The sequence below is a fragment of the Didymella exigua genome (genome assembly GCF_010094145.1).
Source record: "Didymella exigua CBS 183.55 unplaced genomic scaffold M421scaffold_37, whole genome shotgun sequence".
Classification (NCBI taxonomy): domain Eukaryota; kingdom Fungi; phylum Ascomycota; class Dothideomycetes; order Pleosporales; family Didymellaceae; genus Didymella; species Didymella exigua.
In genome coordinates this window covers 137,313-156,396 of record NW_022984811.1, presented here as the reverse complement: position 1 = coordinate 156,396, position 19,084 = coordinate 137,313, and the positions used below count along the sequence as shown (strand labels likewise).

Genomic DNA, 19,084 nt, shown 5'->3' with positions numbered 1-19,084 from the left:
GGTGTTGTGAAGACGTCCGGGCTTTGGGGTCTTGAGGATGATACTGTCTCGCAGTACGCTTGATATGGAGGTCTAGCACAATGCGCGGGCTCTTCTTGGTCGTTATGAATCTTGATGCGCGCTTTGATTCTGATGCAATGCCGTTTGTTCTCAGCGCTGGGTATGTTTGCAAGAGGCGGTTGAGTGATCTCCATTGCAGTCGGTCGACGTGGTTTTCATCCTGACTACGTTGGTAAAAGCAAGCCTCCGAAGCGCAGGTTGCAATCATCAATATTAGTCGTTGCAATCCTACATCTAGCCATGGCGACGAAGACTGTTGATTTTCGAGGGTTCACTTTGTGCCTAGCGACACACGTGTTGAGGTCATTTCATGTACATTCCAGGCAAAGAATTTGATTCGGTCGTCTTGGAGATGGTGGGCCCAAGCAAAAACGTAAAGGGCTTATCAAAAGGCCGAGCATCAAATACCTGCCGCATTATAGAAGTCGATGACGCCTTTACGGATTCCTTGTTCGAACAACCACGTGAAGCCACCCCGATAACCGCTTTCTCTGATCCTCTTGAGCACCCATAATTCCAGCATGCCAATTCTGTCACCGTGCGAACCGCACCCTGCGAAGAAGGCCAATGCGTCAGAGTAGCCGATGTGCCAGCCATACTCGTACTTCTCGTGCTCATATGTACCGTTCGGATCGGCTTGGTTCCAGTAGTTAACGTGTTCTTGGAAAGCCTGTTGCTTGCGTCCGTCCTGCTCAGACCTTGCTCTATCCAAGCGCGCCACTTTCTCGTCAGGGTGCAGTGTGGCGTGTTGGGGAGGCACAATGTTCTTTGCATCAGTTTGAGCTTTGAAGCCCCACTCACCGCCGGGCATCCAGTCCATTTTCCAGGTCCAGAAGTAGCTTCCACCAGCACGCTGTTGGTATCGTCGACTCTGCGCTTCACCGAACTGCTTCACAAGCTCTTCCTTTGGCACTCCGTCGCTTCTGGCCCAAGAATCTTCGGTCAAGACACAGGAATACTCTCCAACGATGGTCTGCACAGCACCCCGGTCGATGACTGAGCCTTCTTTGCCGTCAAGCTCACCCAACTTAGTACCGACTTCCTGGATAATCTGCTGAGGTGACTTTTGCTTATCGAGGTCCGTGAATGCCCAATAGAAGTGTGTGTCGACAACAACTGGAGTCTTGGCACGATCGGTGTAGACAGAGTTCGTCCGAAGCGAGTACTCAACAGCTTTTTCCAAATTCCATCCATCGGAGATGATGATAGGGATGCTCGGATCGATCGCAGAAACGGCACCGGCAGCCTCATCATACCACTCGTACATGCGATGCGACTCCCAATCTGCTTCGTTGACGAGCTGAATACCGGCTATGTCAAGTCCGTTTCTAGCTTCATGGGCGATGAACTGTGCGCAGCGGATTCCGAGGGCGCGATTGAAATCAGAGTGCCAGAACTCAGCGCGGCCACTGTTTGTGCCAGAGTGCTCTTGTGCGTTTGCACCACCTGGAAGTGCGTGAAGGTCGAGCAGCACTCCAATCGAGCGCTTGCGCAAGCGCTGGATGAGGGTCCGAATGCTGTCCCATGCTCCACAATACACCTGGGCGTATTGCTCAAAAGGTGTACCGCGCGTAAAGTCAGGGCCGGGTAAGTCGTAGTAGCCAATAGGCAGGCGGATCGTGGTGCACTTCGCCTCGTTTACCAACCACCCGATTGCTGCATCTGTCACGATGCTGGACCAGTGTTGTTCGAACTTTTGTCTGGCGCACTCTATGCCTTCTCGGTCGACCCAAGCTTTGACTGCAGCAAGCTCGCTGGATCCTTCAGCATTCTCAGGAAATCGAGACGACTGCAGCCACTTTTCGATTACATACACGGAGCCAAGATTGGTTCCGTGATGGTAGCGGTATCGCAGGATATCCAGATCTGTAGGGTCTTTGATGCATCCGTGATCATGGTGTCCGGTAGGCGGACCGTGACCTGGTGGACCATGAGGCTGGTGGCCATGGTGCTGGTCTTGCCCAGGTCGAGAGTCTTTCTGTGAGAAGTCTTTCCACTCAGCCTTAGCTTTCTGCAAGAAGCCATTCATGGTCGCGTTTGTGTGGGTGTAGGATTTCGAAGGAATGAATAGCAGGGTGTGCGCGGAATGCAGCTTGTGTGCTCACGTATCTCAAACAAAAATAGGTGCTAGGGGGTAGATGTCTTGCTCAGTCGATCGCAATGAGGTGCAACAGATTAGGAATGTTGGTGTTGATGTTCCACAAGTGACGTATGCAAACAAGGCCTCTGGAAGTCGGCAAGAGCGTCCCAGCGAGCATTGCCGTGATCACGCTTTTACGTCTCTGCGATTGTTGATAGTATGGTCAGATGGAATTGAGACAGGGAGGGAGTAGTATTGCGAATTGGCAGCCTATGTCCACGGTGCAACCTTGCAGCCGAGCAAGGCGTGTCCTTCTAAGCGGTTGAAATAGCTCCGCAGGGAGACTTTCGATGATCAGCAAATCTGAGTGACGGACAGGTTACAGACTGCAATTGCAGCCTGGTGCAAGCGTCCGATATGGGTTGCGGCAGCATTGTCAAGGCTGTAGAAACGGGGTTGCCTATGAGCAAGAGGCGTTGTATCGGCAAGAAGCGCGCGCGAGCGCGAACGGGCTGGAGACAAGTGGATGGAAGTGGGGCACCTTGAACGCGACTGGCGTCAGTGGTCTAGCACTCCCAGCCTCAACGCGACTATCCTCTACCACACCATTCTATTCTCAGTCTCGTAGGAGTCTGTCCCTCTTCTTATCCGTCTCAAACTTGGAGGCAAGACATCAATCTCGGATCCATTCATACTTGTTGATCAACATAACCTCGGCGCGCTTCACTGCTCGTCCCGCGCGTCCTGAGACAGCAAACACTCAAGAGGATCATAACAAATCAATAACAGCTTATTTTGGGTATGGCTACTCAGCATAGCCGCCCGGGAACTCCCTCGCGACGCGTCTTAGGTGACTTGCCTCCCAAAGCCATGAATTCGCCCTCGAAGCCTAAGCATCTCGAGTCTGAACTCGCTCGAGCACAAAGCCCACTGAAGCAGCTGCAAGCCACCGCCCCAACTGCACGAGCCCTCGCCGGCAAGGAAAACGTTATAAGGACTGACGCGTTCCCCCACGGAAGGAAGAGAAGCATCACCGAAGTGGACGACGCGGAGAAGGTTCCTACCGCGAAGATGGTCGCATTCGAGCGCGACACCCCCCAACACGACGCGATTGCCCAGCTCACCACCGCCGCAGTGCAGCGTCACACAGTGCGTGTCCCGCTATGAACGCGTCTACGCAGCACTAATAATTCCTGTACAGTCCAACAATCCCGTAGGTCTCGCCGATCCCGGTTCTCCCACCGAGCGCGCAACACCCACACCTTCACCACCTCCCCCCGAGCCGCAATCGCAGCCCTTTCCCGACTCGCAGAAGTCGTTCTCCGAGTTCCTCGACTACGGTCTCTGCGCCTCCCAACAGAGCGAATACGGGACCGCAATCCCCGCGCCGGCGCCCAAAACCCCATCAAGCGCCCCAGCACCCAAGTCGCGCGCGCAGCTCCTGCGCACGCGTCTCACCTTTGCGAAATACAAGGTCCGCACAAACCAAGTCTCCAAGCCCTCGCGTGAAGTCCTGTCCGACTACGAGCTCTCCTCGTCGCCCGACGCGCTGCGCACATCCGCGTCTACCGCCGCCTACACCGCGTCCGCCGAGCATATGACTGCCACGATGGCGACACCAGCGCAACGCGTGCCGAATATAACCATCTCCTCGCCCACGCGCGCCCCGGTCTTCGTGAAAGCGAACCTCGACCCCTTCCGGCCGATCGGGGCCCTTGGGCAGCCTCCCGTGAGCTTCGCGCCACCGAATCAGAGCACAGGCATAGAGTCGCGCGTTGTGGAAGGGTACGAGGTGGGCAGCTCGCCGCCGGTGCAGAGCGTGAGTCCTGCGGCGATGATGAGTCCCGTGCGGGGTGGGGAGAGCAAGCATGAGCGGCTGGCACGGCTGAAGGAGCAGTCGTACAGGGAGAGTAGCAGTGTCCAGGGAAATGCGGGGAATGCGGCGAAGGGGCTGATGGAGCTTATGAGTGGGAGACGATAGAAGAGGTAAGGGTAGGACTGGGCAGTAGTAATGCATTCTTATGATAAGAGCTTCATCCCAAAGTTACATGCACGTGTGAGGGGGAGGGGGGCAGTGGGTGATATTGTTTGTAATGAATGATTGATTGGTATATGGTCTTCGTGCTTAGGTGCTGATCCGATCCACGTGATGCTGAGGCCTTACGCCATCAGATGACCTTGGTGACATGAGTGGAAGGCGATGTTGTCATATCGGCAGGTGAGGCCGGGAGTTTCTGGAATGTGTCAATCATCTGGCCGTAAAGCTATCTATCCTGGACTCTGGTGAGACTTACATTTGCCGCAGTTGCAGGCACCCTGAGTGCAGCCGCAGTCGGCGCAAGTGCAACCAGCAGTTCCGCAGCCAGGCATGTTGAGGAAGTGTAGTTTGGGGTTGGGTAAGGGTTGGAAGTGTTGTGGTGGGTGTTTGTAGACGTTTGCGAGAGAAAGAGTCGTGGAGGGGCACTGCGGGGCTTATAAGAGCACGGGCGAAGGGCGAAGACCGCGTTGAGTCCGCATTTGGCACTCAACACGCCGATAGCCGCTCTTGCCTGTATAGCGCCAGCGGGTGCTAAGTTTACGGCTATTGAGCGGAAAACGAATAGGCTGTCGTTTGGCGTTGTTCTGAGGCCATGGGTGTGTGGGCTAGAGCAAGTTTCGTGGGACTGTATGCAGGGTAACGGGAGCTAAGCCGCACTTGGGCATGAGTGCATATAGTGGGCAGCCTCTGTATGCGAAGTAGGTCATAGGGCGCCAGGCGTGGCGAGATATGATGCTGCGGTTGAACCTTCCTGTGGACACCAATGAAGGCTGAGGTCCCAGAGTCTGGATGTTGCGTGATGTGACGTGGCGTGGAATATCGGGACGCCAGCCTAGATGACGCCTCTTTTGCCAACATCTTCCAAGTCGATAATCTCCTCTTCGACCTCGATCTCTGGTATATGCTTGCCTCTGGTCTTGGCCACTTTCGATGTTCCCTTCCCACTGAAACTCCCTCTCTTTGCCTTAGTTTCCTTTGAGCTGTTGTCGTCCTCGTCTTCATCGCCGAACAGGAACCCTTTCCCTTTCATACGTCGCTTTTCATCCGAGGCAAAGGTAGAATGCGCCGCGCCCGAGGCAAAGTTTGATGATGCCGATTCTTCCCCCAACATCCACGAGAAGTTCGAGGATGTTAGCTGCGGGCGCGAACGTTGGGCCAGGCGTGAGGTAGCTGGGGGTTTTGATACATACGGCTTAGGAGGTGGAGAGGCGGGCTGCGAAGCAATTATTGGAGGTTGTTGCGGTGCGTCCGTAGCTGTAGGCGCCGGCGTGTAAGCAGTAGGGCTATCTGTCGGCGGTGCGACTATCGTCGTCTCAATCGGTAACGGCGAGGGAGGTGCTAGACTTGCTTCGGCGTTCGCTGTCGCCGCCTGATCGGTAGACTCATCCATGGGTAGTGGTATCGACGAGTCTTCGAGATAGACCTGAACAAACTGTACCTTTGCAATGGCAAGACTGAGTGTTTCCATAGCTTCCTTGCTGCTGTTTTCTTTGTCTTTGGTCTTGTGACTTTCCGTCTGCTTTCGATGATGTTCCCACAGTTCGGCGACGGCACTCTCGAGCATCTTGCCCAGATTTTTATTCCGCCTCTCTAGGTCCGCAATCCTTTTCAGAATATTGGCAGAGTTCGTTCGGTTGAGTACGGGTCGTTGACCAGGTACGGCTGAATCTAACAGATTGGGTGTTCGGAACTCTCTCCCTCCAGACCTTGGCGTGGTTTGTCCTGAGGGCACACCATTTTGATAGGCCTCAACATTCTTTCGCACTTCACCTACAGCGTCCCGGAGTGCTTTCCCAACTCCCCACTGTGAGCCTTTCTCCAGCACGTTCTTAGCGGCACCTTGCAGTACTGCTTCCAGTCCAGCCCCCTGTGGGCCGAGGAAGCTTTTCGGAGAGCCCACTCTTTGTCTTGCGCGACTTGAAGCGAACGATAGCACGGGCGAAGGGGCACGGGAACTAGCAGCTGGTTCGGCCTCAACCGACGGTGCTTGCTTACCATAACGTGTGATGATCTCAGCACCACCCTGGGGGGTTAGGTGATCGCGTAGGTATAACGCATCTTTGATCAATGTATACGCTGGCGCACTTGGCTGTGGGTATCGTAATAGTAGCGCAAATGCCTCATTGGTTTCTGCCGCGATGAGTTCCCAGCGGATTCGAAGCAACATTGCTATCGATATCATGTCGACGAGCTCTAGTGAGGAATCGATAGCAAAAAGAGCATCCCACAAGTCGAAGACAGCATCAAGGTCAAACTCTCGACCAAAGAGAAGTCGGATCCAGCGTCTGAAAATTGTCAGACTGGCGATCAAGGAAGTGCAGAAGACTTACAGAAGGAAAATTTGGGGTACGATGTCCAGCTTCGTCAAATGTGCATGGAGCTCAGGGTCGGCCTTCGGTAAGTATGTGTCGAAGATCCTTGAGCTCCGAGCAAGCATAGGAGTCTCATTAGAGTTCGACTTTGGGTCTGCGGGTGAGAAGAATGACTTCGCTGTCTGCATGATCAGGCCAAACAGTGTGTGCGTGTCGTGTTCAATATGTGTCGAGTCGAGCATATCTGCCAGTGTGGAATCGACAGAGCTCTCCGGGCTGACATCTACGGCGTCTCTCTCTACAACCCAGAGCAACGGCGCTAAGACCTCATGCATACCTTGTCTGTAGCCAATGCTCGGGTGCATCTTACACCAGACGAACAGTATATCCAGCATCATATTCTGCGTCGCAGGCTGGCGGAAGTAAACGTTGTCCGGCATGCATCGTTCGATGTCCTGGAAGATCTCGGCGCGTAGGGCCTCATCTGCTCGGAGGGCTGACCATGGGGACTTTCAAGACTTAGTACAGGTCAACACTCGTTGTACTCAGGTATTGGGGCCGAGTTGAGGATGGAAGTACCTCGTCATTATCGCTCAGAGGATCTACCGACGATTCGAGCTCATCGGGATGTTCGATGGCGCGCAGGTAATGTGTGCGCAGCGAGTCGTAGGTTCTGCGCGACTCGGCGAGGTGGTGTGGCCATGACGAGCGATCGAGTGTCTTGAAGAGGAGGAAGATCTAGCATTGTGGTTAGCTTCGAAGCCTGCGCGATCTTAGAAGTTCGCGCACCTTCCAGCATACTGACCGAAGTCCAGCAGTTATCTGAGGCTCTGTGTGCGAAGAGACATGGATCTTGAGATTGGTGAGAGAATGGAAGTCGTCAAGCTGACGCCAGTGCTTCCTGTCGCGCGTTAGGGTGAAATGCAGGTACGAAGCTTACAGCATACGCACTCGGCTTCGGCGACAGGTCTCATAACGGAGGGCACTCGTAAAACGCAGTTTGTGGGTTGAGGGGCAGCAAGTACCCTGATGGTACAGTAGCTTGCGCATCGTCATCCATGGTGCCCCACATCGAACAATAATCACTGCTCACGTGCATTGGACCATACAAACGACATAGGTCTGAGTGCTCATCTCTGTCCATCCTGTTATCAGCCGCCAGAATTGTGATGTGGATAATATTAGTATTGACAATACTTTGAGCTGAACACAGCGTGACATTTGCACAATCGAGTACGGAATGGTTATTGAGCCGCATCGGCTGCCGTGACACCAAGATCGACGCGTGCAAGCACTCTATTTGTCTCTTGGAGAGTCGTTCGCCAAGTTCAATTATCGCTCAAGAGCAGCCAACGCAAACCAGAGTCTGGGCAGCAATTGCGCCTCTGTGACTGAACCGCGCACCGCATGAGCACTGTGCTCTTCAACGGCAATTTTGCCGTAATGGATCTGGGCCACTTCCGAATCGTGAGACCTGCCTTTCTTGCAATAGACTCATCACGCGAATATAGTTTCCGTGCAAGCTGGAAGCATAATAAAAAGTGCCTTGTGCAGGCCCCTAGGTACTGAGAGTCGTCGAGCTCTGGGCGTTGAGCCTTGGCTGTCGAAGAATGCATTCTTGGTGCCTCGTCATCAATCTAGCTGGCCAGGCATCGCACTCCTTTGGCCATCGACGGTGAGTCTGTCTCTGAGGCCAGGATGCAGAATCTCCCGGCGGAATCGCTCCTGTTGCAGTAGCTCTAGCGCACGGAGCGTAGGACCAGGGTGGCTGCAGACACATCTTCAGTCAGCAGCTCCTTCGAAGATCAAGCGTCGTCGAGGCGGACTCACTGCAAGAACTTTGCATACTTGGACTCCTTGAAGTACTGCAGGTAGCCGAGGTAGGCCACGAACTCGGGCTTCTCATACATTTTCTGCGTTGCCAGAAAATTAAGATAGTCCGGATTCGCAAGACACTGCACGAACTAGGGCGTGTTAATTGAAACAGACCAGGGGCACATGACATTGTGAGGATAGGGGACGGACCTCGAGTTCGAGCTCGAAGCGCGTGTAACCACCGGTTCGCGGCACGTCGGCACTCTCGTGAGCTGGGTTTGGGGTCGCCATGGTGAAGTTTGGGTTGGGCGCTGGCGAGGCCTGTGACAGCTTTTCAGGCACACGGCGTGCGGCCAGAGCACAGGCACGTTCCGATCGGCGCTGAGGCTCAGGGTCCTGAGTTTGTTCCCCGCACGCCGCAGTTGGACTGGCGAGTGGCCGGCAGCTAGCCTTATGGAGCGTCTGAGCGATTCAGCGGTCAGCGTTGCGCAGCAGCGGTGATTGCTGATGGGGCGCTGATGTGCAGGTAAAATTGGCTGGGAGCAGCTCGGTGAGTGCGTGTCCGTTGTGATGAAAGCTGCAGCAGCCTCAGTGCAGCCTCGGGGGATTCGTGCTTTGTCTGTGAGGGCGCTGAGAACAAGCAACAACGAGTTCAGCGCCCTGCAGCTCGAACCCCACAGCTCCCTGCAGCTCGGCAGCGCAGGGCCTCTGTTTCCACGGAACGGCGTCGTGCTGGGCCCTTTTGGCCTTCACTCGTGACCATACGCGCGAATCAGCGGCGCTGGCTGCAGTCCAGCTCGCCTCTACGCCGCCTGTAGAGGCCTACTGAACGGCAGCCACGCTCGCGGCGAGCCAGGGACCGACTACCTTAGCATGACCACCTGCCCCATCACTAACGCTTGTCTCGATCTCCCATTTCCCATTTCCCATTTCCCATTTCCCATTTTCCAGGCCCTCCCTTTCTTAAGCCGCGCTGCCCTGCCCACTAATCCTCGGCGCCCTCTGCTCTCCCACGTTGCTGTCACTCCCTCCTGACAGCGCAGCCTTGCTTGCATATCCACTAAGCGCGGCAAAGACTAACAGCAGCCCTCAAACGCGGCCATTAAACTCGCCCCGCTTGCCATCCTTCCGCGGCGAACAAAACCCCGTCCATCTCCCGGGCGAGACACGCCAACATCAGTATCGCCAGTCTTATTACGCCGCCCCTTTCTGCATTTGCTGAGTTGCTCGCGCTGCGACAGCAGAGTGTCAGTGCACCAGGACTGTGCCTGCGAGTCGTACCAATCCGCAGGAGCAGGATTTGCGATTGTTTGCGCGTCACCAGTGCCAGTCAGCCAGCCGTCGCCTGCAGACGCCCGGCCTCCCGTGTTTGATTGGGCATCGTTGCAACATATTGCAGGGTTTCTGAACAACGGCAGCAACATGCTCGCGGAACCGTCAATGCCAGGTAATTCCCCTATCGGCGCCCGTTTCACCAGTCTGCCTGCAGTCTGTGACGAAATCGGGGGGCTTGCTGATGGCGCTCCCGGGCCCTGCTGACCTTATCTCGCAGAGCGACGCCCATCGCCTGGCCTCTCCATCAACCTGTCCTCCAACAACCCCTTCCGCAACAGAGCGACCTCGCCTGGCTTCCCCTCGCCCGCAAACCAGTCGGACCGCTCGAGCTCCGCCAGCAGGCCCATGTCGCGCAATCCCTTCCTCAGCACCTTCGAGGCCGAGTTCAACAAGGAGGCCCGCAAAACGGACATCGACATGTCGGCCACCATGAAGGCGTCGCCCAAGAACGCCACCTTCAGCAACGGCTCCGCTGCCGAAGAGCTCTTTGTACGTTCCCCCTCTCGCAGCTGCCGTCGGCGAAGATGTCTGCTCTCGCGCCATGGGCCGGGTTCTGTCCTTCGTGAACACGTTTGCTGATTACCCATGCTTTGTACAGAAGAACCTCACAATTGAAGATGAGGATAAGCGACGTGCACCACCGCCGCGGCCTCAGCCCGGCCGCAGCGGCACCGACCCTCGCGCCGGCCACCGCCCATCGCGCTCAGACGAGGAGGAAAGGCAGAGGCAGCGAGGAGCTCCCCGTGGGCCGCCTCGCCCCCGAGGCCCTCCAGAGGCGCGCCGCCGCATGCCAGACAGCCCTGAGCGCCGAGAGCGCCGTCCACGCCGCAACTCCGACTCCTCCATCATTGACAAGGCAGCTCAGGAGAAGGAAGACCGCAGGCGCCGTGAGCGTCGCAGAGAAAGGGAGGAGAAGGACCGGGATGGCAAGTCGAGCAGCACACGGAAAGTTCGCAAGCCTCAGGGTCTCGACCTGATTGACAAGCTCGATGTCACCGGCATCTACGGCCCCAGCATGATCCACCACGATGGACCCTACGATGCAGTTCAGCCCCACCGCAATCGCAAGAAGGATGTGCGTGCTCCCATGCACGCTTTCCCTGCAGGGTCTGCAAACAACTCGCTCGGTGGTTCGGGTCCTCTAAACCAGAAAATCGATCTTGACAGGATCCACGGCAGAGGCGCAGAGGGCTTCACAGATTTTGGGGGTGCTGCAGACATCAAGCCACTTCGCCCCGAAGCCGAGTTCAGTGCCAAGGGCCGCGAAGACATCGTTCATGGCGAGCAGACACACGGACTGGGCACATCCACTTTCCTCGAGGGTGCACCCGCATCCCGCACTGCAGTTGAGCAGGACTTCGAGCAGAAGCGGGCGAACGAGATTAATGGTCTTGGACGCAAGAAGTCGATTGCTCAACGTTTCCGCGGCATCTCGCAGCCGAGACGTCAATATGGCGATGGAGCCCGAATTCAGTCTCCCGACGCCAGATACGGCGGCCAAACCAGCCCACAGGGTCCATACAGCGCGGGTCCCTTGGCCCAGAACCAAGCTACAGAGCTAAACCCGTTCTTCGACGAGTATAACAAGGCCTATGACAGCAAGGGCGCAGCACTTCAGGCCAAGGATTCGGGTTACAAGGACGGATCTCCTCCCCGTGTACCCCTGCAACGTGCCATAACTACAGAAAGCACAGGCTCGTTGGGCGAGTCGAAGCCTACGGGTTTCCTTGGCCGCATGAAGAGCATCAAGGGTGGGCGTAGACGGTAATGAGGAGATGCCAATGCAGCGTGATGATCAGCAACGCTTCAGTGGCATCGAGCAGCAACCACTCACCAGGGTCGCCTCGACATTCTTCTACCTTCATTGTCACGCATCTTCACGGCACGCATATCTTCTCATATGTACATCGGGCGTATGGGAAGTTGGGATTGGGATAAGGGTCTGGATACTACTCCCGTGTATATTGGTCAATTCCTCTGGGCTATAGCAGGCATCCCAAAAGGGGCTTTCAGTTTCTTCCTCGCGCTTTCAGCATCGAACGTTTAATGCATGATTGAGCAGACAGCAAGCTCGATTCGTATGTGGTACGGCGTGATAGGGGTTTGTAGCTCAATCAAAACCTTCAATGGCATCTGGCAGTCGCACTCCTTTGACGTGCTCGCGAATAGCAATGACCTATGCACCAAAATTTTCGAATCAACTCAATTGGCGTGTCTCGCCCAAGCATCAATCGTCGTTGCCCGGATACGCCACATCGGACCCCCTTTCGCTCGGCGGTCGGCCCGGCATCATTGAAACTGGAACCCTAGGTACTTCTCACCACACCCCAAAGATTCCGCTGGAAGCCAAGCACAACACCGCGCTGCTAGGCGACGATCATCCGATCGCACCCTCTCGGATGCATCCCGAACCTCCAGCCACGATCCTGCGGCCTGCGGCATCGTGTTCCCTGCTCACTGGAGCGATTGCCTGATCGGGCGCGCTAGTAGGGTGCAGTGTAGACAGCAGTCAACCAGGATGCATATCAGACTGCCGCTTCGACAGCGCGATTGAGCACTCCAGATAAGACAAGACAAGACAAGGCTTGGACAGACGTTCATGAAAAGAGAGGAACAATGGCCGCGGTGCACACCCCACACACACCCCCCGCGCCACCACGCGCAGGCGAACCACACCTCGCATCATCCCTCCTCGGCCCTTCACCCCTGGAATCTATACTCGACGCGCTGACCCTCGACGATGCGCACATGCCCCCGGAGACCCTCAGGACGTACGTTCCCAGCCTCGACGCCGCGCTCTGCGCCACCTTCCAGGGCGGCAGCGTCGTCGCGCTCAGCGCCGAGAGCAGTGTGCGGGATCTTGTCGCGAGAACACTTCTCGTCGATGCGCTGCTCAGGTACCCGGCGAGCGCGATCGCGGTCATTGACACGGCGGGGAATTTCGATGTTGTGGGGCTGTATAGGATGGTGGTGGCGCGGTTGCAGATGGAGCCTGAGAACGCGGGGATGCGGGGTGGGGCGAGCGGAGTGCAAGAGGTAGCGGCGAAGACGCTGGATCGGGTCAAGATTTTGCGGGTTTTTGACTTTGTGGGGATGAGGGAGGCGGTTGGAGAGTTGAGGGGTGAGCTGGAGGGGAGAGGGGCGAGGGGGGAGTGTGGTGCACTTGGAGAGCAGGAGATGGCGTTGGAGAATGCTCCAGCGGCCGAGGTCGTCGGGGAAGAGGTCCCCTCGCGGCGGTTGGAGAGAACGGAAGTAGCGGACAGCGAGGACGAAGAGGAAGGCCTAGAAGACTCGGACGACGAGATGCTGTTCGACGCTCCAGCACCGCCCACAGCCCCGTCAGTACCGCAGCCAGCCTCAAATCACGCATCCTCTCCACCGACTCCTAGCACACAACAGTCCACGCCCTCATCCGCACCCGCGCCCGCGACCGCGCCAGTCCTCAAAATGATCCTCATCGACAACCTCGCGCACGTCCTCACGCCCCTGCTAAAACAAGACACCACCTCCGCCAACACGCTGGCAACAACCTTCCTCGTCACGCTCTCAAACCTGACACAGACCCACGCCCTCCACACCATCCTGCTGAACCCTTGCACCACGCCACGCGCCCCTTCACCCAGCCGAAAGGCAGCCGATACCGCCGCACTAGGGCCGCAGCAAGCGTACAGGCTCCAGCCGCCGCCACCGCCGAGCGTCTTCTCGTCGAATAAGGCGGTGCCGGCGCTGTTGGGGCTCATGAGCAGGTATGCGGATGCGCACGTGCTAGTCGGTATGTTGCCGCGGCGGAAGATGGACGCGAGAGTGTACTACGCAGATACCGGGGGCAGGGAGAGGGGGAAGCGGAGGGGCGTGGAGATGGTGGGTGTGGTCGAGGTAGTTGCGGATCGGTGGGGTGGGAGGGTTGGCGCGTGGGGTGCTTTCAAGGAGGGAAAGGACGGGGGGATCGAGGGCTTGTGAAGTATCTTGATGATATCTAGGTGTTGAGCTATGAGAAGGTTGGGGAGAGGGCAAAGTCTGAATCGCCCGTGTTCTGCACCCATCCTCTCAGCCCGTCTTCATGGATGTCTTTCTTGACCTTGTTTCTCGCGTCTAAAGCTTCGCTGGCCTTGATGTCTCCATATGTGGCCTTCGTGAGCGCCTCGAGTACCGCTGGCGCACTGACGATGCTTGCAATTTGCGCCGCCAGCGTCCACACACTCCTCCGACAGATCTTGCTTGCTCCCCTGGGGTCCATCTGTTTCCGTCCTTGTAACACGCCGCCAATCAGAGTTTCTTGCCACGAAGGCGTGGACACTGCGCTAAGATTACTGGCAACGGCCTTTTCGTGCACTGCAATGCTTCGTCGGCTCCAGATGAAGTCCCTCTGGGTTGGCTTGATGTCGAATGGCTGCCATCTGTAGCCTCCACGCCAACCCTGGATGCTCTCGTCGGTGAGTCCTTGTAGTCGGCCCGAGCGGGAGAAAGCGCGCTCGCATGCAGCAGGCACGTATTGCGAGTCTGGAAGGACGAGTGAATGGATGTACGCATTCCTCGGAGATATCACTGTTGAGGTGACGGAGGAGAGGAGCGATGTTGCTTGCTTCAATGCGAGCTTATCTGTGCAAGACTTGCTGAGTGTGGGTGGGGCATCTGGACGGGAAGGCTTGCAGCGAACAGCGCCGAGGAGGGAGAAGTTGGAGCGGCCTCGGAGTGCTCCTGCGCTGTCTGATCCAAGTTCAGGCAAGATGGTCGGCGGTGCAGTCGTCCACGGCGTTGCATCCACCTGGGCATCCATGGTCAGCTCCATGCTGGCGTCACCGCAGGGGGCTTCGGAGCAGTACATGAGGATCTGTACATCGTCACGGATGGCAAAAGGCTGAGGTTCTTGGGCTGATCTTTCAAAGCCAGGACGTGGGTGAATGACGGCCGAGTGCGAGTACGAGTGCGAGTGCGAGTCGGCACTCGAGATGCGCAAACACTCGTCCAGTAAGAAGCGGTTGAATGTGCGGATGGCAACGACTTCAGCATGCCAGTCGTGGAGGATGTTGCCGTTGGCCGAGGAAAGCTTGTTATGGGGTAGACACTTCATTCCAGTCCTGCCAGAAGCATCAGCGCTAGTTCGAGGAGACGCAATATTGAGCCATCTGGAGCCCGCATGCAGAAGCAGCAGAGGGAGCGGGGACCCTGGCAAACGGTCGTGCCTGCAAGGCTGGATCCAGACGCTACGTACCCCAAGGACACGCACGAGAGCTTGCCATCTTCGCTGTACGATAAGCCTGCGCCACAAGTCTTGTTTGGATGTTGGTGGGGTCACCTCTTGCCAAGACGATGCCGCTCAGAGGAACCCATTCCCGCGAGCCGTCGTTGCGCGGACGGGGCTTGCGCTTGTCTGGCAGCTGCTCGAACGCGTGCAAGACGCAGGCGGCAATGGCGTCTGCATCGAGCGGCATTACTATTATTGCAGTGAATGTTATGTCTTGGGCTGACTGTGCTGGTGCCTTGTGGCGGAGCGGCAGGCCGGAAGCGGGCGGTCGACGGCGTGGCTTCGGGGCCTGGGTGCGTACACTCACGCTTAGTCTCACGGCTCCAGTCGCTCCTGCAACTCAGTCGCGGAACCCTGTCACACGCTCAGCACCGCTGGCCCAGCTGATTGCATAAGTTCGGCGCAGGCCCGCCCTGTCCGCCGCCATGCAGGCCTTTGGTGAGCCATGTCAACGCTGCGGCTGCGCTCCGTCGCCTTTGCGGCGCAAACGCTCACGATTCCAGTGCCCAAGAACCGCCGTGTAAGAGCGCGCCTGCAGACGGCATGAGAGGCCCCGGCTGACCTGCGCGCAGCCCAAGTTCGACCTGCACCTGAGGGTAAGCGGCTCCGGCCCTCTCCCCGCGACCGTGAGCTGATGGCCCGCAGATTGTCGACCTCAACAACGTGCCGCTGACGTCGGGCAAGTCGTTCGTGAAATGGCACCTGCCGCACTCGACCGCCGCCGAGCATCGCGGCAAGACGGAGAACTGTCCGATCAGGGAGCACAAGGTCCAGTACGACTACGGCATCACCCTGCCCGTGCGCCTCACCGTCGACAAGAATGGGATGCTGCAGGAGAGCCACATTGAGTTCGAGGTGGTGCAGGAGTACTCCAACTCGGGCCGTGGCGAGCGCATCACCCTGGGCACTGTCCGGCTCAACCTCGCCGAGTACGTCGAGCAGAGCGAGTTCGCCGCGGCCGACGGCGACGACCCAGGCGTGACGCGGCGCTACCTCATGCAGAACAGCAAGATCAACAGCACCCTCAAGCTCGGGATATACATGCGCCAGACCGAGGGCGACAAGAACTTTGTCGCCCCCGCCCTGAAGACGGCGCAGGTTTTCAGTGGCATTGCGGGCATCATGGCCGGCGAGCAGGCCGAGCTCGAGGACAGCGGCGCGGCGCCCTCGCTGACCAGCAAGTCGAGAGATGCGAGCGAGCTGCAGGACATGTACAGGCGCACCCTCGCCGCGTACTGGTCCGCCCAGCCGGGCGAGCTCAAGGCAGACGAGTGCATAGAAGACATCTTCGCCGGCGGAGACGGCTGGGGCGATCGCGCCAAGCCATACTCACCACAGCGCGGCGGCATCCGCTTCACAGCGACCGCTATTGGCGACAGCAGCGCTTCCGTCAGCGGGGACGAGAGGCATATGCAGGGGAGTCGCCGGCTGTTCCGCAAGTCGCAGGATACACTGCGCCCGGGCAGTGCGCAGGAAGCGTCGCCGAAGCAGCATCTTCGCGGCAGAGGGAGCTTGGAACAGCAGGCGCACCAAATGAAGGTCGAGGCCGAGAGGAACCGGCATCGTCCGCACCACGAGGTGGACGAGTTCGAGCTGCGGCAAGACCTGTGCAGCTGGAAGCGGCCTATCTAGACGCGAAATTGACCACTGCGCTGTTAGCTTTACTTCGAGACCAAGAAATTGCTAAATCGTCATTGAGTGCCTTGGGAATTACCCTTCTGCAGAAAAGGCCGATCTTCAGGAACAGAATATTTACATTCTAGTTTACTGTACTGCCAGGGTGTTATTGCCCATCAGCCTTACTCTTCGTCGACTGAGTACATCCAAGCTCGAGTACACCTCCCTGAAAGAAGGACCTTTTCTGAGGCAATTCTAGCGGACCATCTCTTACCCTCCCAGAAGGGTATATACATACATCCACTGGCTTCAAGCGCACTAGTGCAGGTCGCCGCTTTGGTGCAGGTGAAGGCAGCTGCCCGCCACCCAGCGCCGTAGTACAGCAGTGCACCTCGGCATCTACAAAACGGGCGACCTCTACAACCCACACTCTCTCGACGTCATCTGCAAACATGTTCCAACCATGGCTACAACTACCTACAGAGCTCAAACTCAAGGTCTTGCAGCACGCGTTAGCACAGGCAGACCCCATCGCGCACTCTGCCCATCTTGACAACGTCCGGGTACGGCACTTGAGCCCTCTCATCAGCACACGAAACAAGGAGCTCTCACAGCTTGCAATCGATGCTTGCAAGTTAGTCCTCTGACGCTCTTGCTGCGGCTGCTGACCCCCTGTTAGACTACAAGTCCAACACATTTCTCATCGCTCCGCACATCCTACGCACCACATTCGGGCCTCGCTGTCGTCTTATTCGGCCGCACGCTCAGCTAGCTCCGAAGATCCAGCACCTGGTGTTCAGGACGGCCACATGCTTCCCTCGCGAAACATTGTCTCAAGCCGTGTCGCACTACCAATACGATGAGCTCGCCAACATCCTCAACCGCCAGATCTACCCATGGGCGTTCATGCTCACGCTGATCGAACACAAGGAAGGTGAAGTTCCCAACGATGCTGTTCGAGCTGGCTGGCAGCGCGACTTCGTTTCACTGAGGACTTTCACTCTGGATCTACGGCTCGCGGGCGAGTACGCCATGGACGAGCCAGATGTCTGGACTCGCTTCGGTGCGCGACAGGATCCGGTCTTTTCAGCGTGTACGTGCTACAGCCAGAACGATTTGATAGAGGTTCTTGCCGGCGGGACTACCGGCATCAACGCGAAAAAGGTGTTGGTCACGGCAACGGTGAAGGGCTGTCGAAGTGGAACTTGTGAATTGAGGCTGGTGGGCGCGCTACAGGCTGTGTTATCAGGCGACAGAACAGATTTGAGTGCTTGAAGGATCTACTCCGTCAGGATTTGGAGTTCCAAGATTCGGGGTTCGGGATTTTGCATGGGGTCCCGCTTGCCTACTGAGCTCAAGCTGGAAGTGCTGGGCATGGTCCTGACTCACGCCATTCCCGTCATTCGCGCAGTACACAAATCGCTCTAAAGAGGATACGATCTCAGTTGGCGACTTCATACACGCAATCGAGAACTCGTCACACTTTGCTAGAGGGTTGTCAGCGGTGGAACTCTCACGCTTTCACGATGGAAATGAGCCAAGTACACTAACCAGAGAAGTGGCATGCATGTTCTACTCCACTTGGTAATCGTGAAGCATCAGGTGTTGACTATTGTAGCTACCTGCTTTATTGTGTTGGCAGTGAAGCACCTGTCGCATTACCTAGATGAAATTGCTCACATGACGTTCCTTCCACTTCACCTAACGCAGTGGCCACAATCTTCGTACCTTTTACCTCCACGCATGTGCCATGGCCGCATGGTACTGTACGCCGGCCGCCACCTTCCACCCATGGCGTCGTTTACCCACCGAACTCAAACTCCAGGTACTACAGTACTACACATACTTTGACGTCCCAGTCGATCACGAGCACTCGTAAGCGCTCAACAGGTTCATCAGCTTGCATAACTCCAAGCTATTGATTCTCTCGCTCGAATCATGTAAGTCTACATGGCGCAAAGACTGTCTCGCACCTAATGTAGTCCCGGACTACACATGCAACAAATTCGCCATTACAACTAGACCACTCATCGGGAAGACTCATATTCACTTACGGTTACCTCCATCACAGTACCGTAAGTCTATCCAACGCCTAGTCTTCCTCATGGATAATTCACGATAATATTGACGCTAGGATGTTCTTGCTGCTCGCCAGCGACCCATGGAAGCTTCTCTTTGCACCCAAGAATGGACTATTCACCACTAGGAGAGGTCAACAATTACATTAGTATGATATGTATCAATGGCGGCTCGATTTTGGACCCTGGGATGTTTTCGAGCTGCGATTTCCTCTTCGGTGCGTGTGCCAGCAGCCTAGAGCACTGGTACATATCCCACAACAGAGCGTGACGAAACTGAAGGCAAGAAATATCATGGTGCAGATGCAGGTGGGACCTTTTAGTTATCGAAAGTGCGCTTGCGCTGGCAGGATTAGGGCTATGGTCGAGGATATCTTCCGGAAGGCAAACTAGCGGGAACAAAGTGGCTATACTGCAGTGAGCAGCTACTATAGAGGCATCTTAGATGAACGCGAGATATCCTAGAAGACGTTGTATTTGCAGAACATGAGATCTATAATTGAT

General features: G+C 56.6%; 9 protein-coding genes across 9 annotated transcripts; 5 read left to right on the top strand and 4 right to left on the bottom strand.

The window, feature by feature from the left end:
- Positions 1 to 460: 460 nt before the first annotated feature.
- M421DRAFT_103704 (glycoside hydrolase family 5 protein) lies at positions 461 to 2,089 on the bottom strand (the record flags this gene model as incomplete). The annotated part of the gene is made up of 1 exon (XM_033586931.1): positions 461 to 2,089. One exon carries the CDS (start codon positions 2,087 to 2,089, stop codon positions 461 to 463), a length of 1,629 nt encoding a protein of 542 aa, XP_033444823.1.
- A 668-nt stretch (positions 2,090 to 2,757) lies between these two features.
- M421DRAFT_424706 (uncharacterized protein) lies at positions 2,758 to 4,147 on the top strand. Its single transcript, XM_033593843.1, has 2 exons — positions 2,758 to 3,289; positions 3,342 to 4,147. Exons 1-2 carry the CDS (start codon positions 2,942 to 2,944, stop codon positions 4,119 to 4,121), a joined length of 1,128 nt encoding a protein of 375 aa, XP_033444822.1. The 5' UTR covers positions 2,758 to 2,941; the 3' UTR covers positions 4,122 to 4,147.
- An 863-nt stretch (positions 4,148 to 5,010) lies between these two features.
- On the bottom strand, positions 5,011 to 7,464 carry M421DRAFT_8666 (RabGAP/TBC; the record flags this gene model as incomplete). Its single annotated transcript, XM_033597592.1, has 5 exons — positions 5,011 to 6,463; positions 6,509 to 6,999; positions 7,070 to 7,228; positions 7,280 to 7,391; positions 7,442 to 7,464. The coding sequence occupies 5 exons, from the start codon at positions 7,462 to 7,464 to the stop codon at positions 5,011 to 5,013; spliced, it is 2,238 nt and encodes a 745-aa protein (XP_033444821.1).
- A 178-nt stretch (positions 7,465 to 7,642) lies between these two features.
- Positions 7,643 to 8,893, bottom strand: M421DRAFT_424702 (mediator of RNA polymerase II transcription subunit 31). Its single transcript, XM_033593842.1, has 3 exons — positions 8,516 to 8,893; positions 8,321 to 8,454; positions 7,643 to 8,258 (listed from the first exon to the last, which is right to left on the bottom strand). The coding sequence occupies exons 1-3, from the start codon at positions 8,594 to 8,596 to the stop codon at positions 8,123 to 8,125; spliced, it is 351 nt and encodes a 116-aa protein (XP_033444820.1). The 5' UTR covers positions 8,597 to 8,893; the 3' UTR covers positions 7,643 to 8,122.
- A 951-nt stretch (positions 8,894 to 9,844) lies between these two features.
- Positions 9,845 to 11,408, top strand: M421DRAFT_72139 (Pal1-domain-containing protein; the record flags this gene model as incomplete). Its single annotated transcript, XM_033596850.1, has 2 exons — positions 9,845 to 10,133; positions 10,165 to 11,408. Coding segments are annotated over 2 exons (1,533 nt in total), but the record flags the coding sequence as incomplete, so codon positions are not given.
- Positions 11,409 to 11,984: 576 nt separating this feature from the next.
- On the top strand, positions 11,985 to 13,644 carry M421DRAFT_424700 (uncharacterized protein). The gene has a single exon (XM_033593841.1). The coding sequence runs from the start codon at positions 12,257 to 12,259 to the stop codon at positions 13,598 to 13,600; it is 1,344 nt and encodes a 447-aa protein (XP_033444818.1). The 5' UTR covers positions 11,985 to 12,256; the 3' UTR covers positions 13,601 to 13,644.
- On the bottom strand, positions 13,505 to 15,094 carry M421DRAFT_424697 (tRNA-specific adenosine deaminase). Its single transcript, XM_033593840.1, has one exon. The coding sequence runs from the start codon at positions 14,709 to 14,711 to the stop codon at positions 13,629 to 13,631; it is 1,083 nt and encodes a 360-aa protein (XP_033444817.1). The 5' UTR covers positions 14,712 to 15,094; the 3' UTR covers positions 13,505 to 13,628.
- Positions 15,095 to 15,159: 65 nt separating this feature from the next.
- M421DRAFT_277024 (uncharacterized protein) lies at positions 15,160 to 16,736 on the top strand. The gene is made up of 3 exons (XM_033588859.1): positions 15,160 to 15,405; positions 15,458 to 15,481; positions 15,531 to 16,736. Exons 1-3 carry the CDS (start codon positions 15,331 to 15,333, stop codon positions 16,515 to 16,517), a joined length of 1,086 nt encoding a protein of 361 aa, XP_033444816.1. The 5' UTR covers positions 15,160 to 15,330; the 3' UTR covers positions 16,518 to 16,736.
- On the top strand, positions 16,737 to 17,921 carry M421DRAFT_277003 (uncharacterized protein). Its single transcript, XM_033588858.1, has 2 exons — positions 16,737 to 17,132; positions 17,182 to 17,921. Exons 1-2 carry the CDS (start codon positions 16,955 to 16,957, stop codon positions 17,775 to 17,777), a joined length of 774 nt encoding a protein of 257 aa, XP_033444815.1. The 5' UTR covers positions 16,737 to 16,954; the 3' UTR covers positions 17,778 to 17,921.
- Positions 17,922 to 19,084: the final 1,163 nt, after the last annotated feature.

What these genes read in the sequence shown, in the direction of transcription:
- M421DRAFT_424706 (XM_033593843.1), top strand. Translation starts at nt 2,942, where the DNA reads ATGGCTACTCAGCATAGCCGCCCGGGAACTCCCTCGCGACGCGTCTTA. An exon ending in CCGCAGTGCAGCGTCACACA is followed by an intron (nt 3,290 to 3,341) that starts GTGCGTGTCCCG and finishes ATTCCTGTACAG; the next exon opens with TCCAACAATCCCGTAGGTCT.
- M421DRAFT_277003 (XM_033588858.1), top strand. Translation starts at nt 16,955, where the DNA reads ATGTTCCAACCATGGCTACAACTACCTACAGAGCTCAAACTCAAGGTC. An exon ending in ACAGCTTGCAATCGATGCTT is followed by an intron (nt 17,133 to 17,181) that starts GCAAGTTAGTCC and finishes ACCCCCTGTTAG; the next exon opens with ACTACAAGTCCAACACATTT.
- M421DRAFT_424702 (XM_033593842.1), bottom strand. Translation starts at nt 8,596, where the DNA reads ATGGCGACCCCAAACCCAGCTCACGAGAGTGCCGACGTGCCGCGAACC. An exon ending in GCTTCGAGCTCGAACTCGAG is followed by an intron (nt 8,455 to 8,515) that starts GTCCGTCCCCTA and finishes AACACGCCCTAG; the next exon opens with TTCGTGCAGTGTCTTGCGAA. An exon ending in AAGTATGCAAAGTTCTTGCA is followed by an intron (nt 8,259 to 8,320) that starts GTGAGTCCGCCT and finishes ATGTGTCTGCAG; the next exon opens with CCACCCTGGTCCTACGCTCC.
- M421DRAFT_277024 (XM_033588859.1), top strand. Translation starts at nt 15,331, where the DNA reads ATGTCAACGCTGCGGCTGCGCTCCGTCGCCTTTGCGGCGCAAACGCTC. An exon ending in CAGTGCCCAAGAACCGCCGT is followed by an intron (nt 15,406 to 15,457) that starts GTAAGAGCGCGC and finishes ACCTGCGCGCAG; the next exon opens with CCCAAGTTCGACCTGCACCT. An exon ending in AGTTCGACCTGCACCTGAGG is followed by an intron (nt 15,482 to 15,530) that starts GTAAGCGGCTCC and finishes GATGGCCCGCAG; the next exon opens with ATTGTCGACCTCAACAACGT.
- M421DRAFT_424697 (XM_033593840.1), bottom strand. Translation starts at nt 14,711, where the DNA reads ATGAAGTGTCTACCCCATAACAAGCTTTCCTCGGCCAACGGCAACATC.
- M421DRAFT_424700 (XM_033593841.1), top strand. Translation starts at nt 12,257, where the DNA reads ATGGCCGCGGTGCACACCCCACACACACCCCCCGCGCCACCACGCGCA.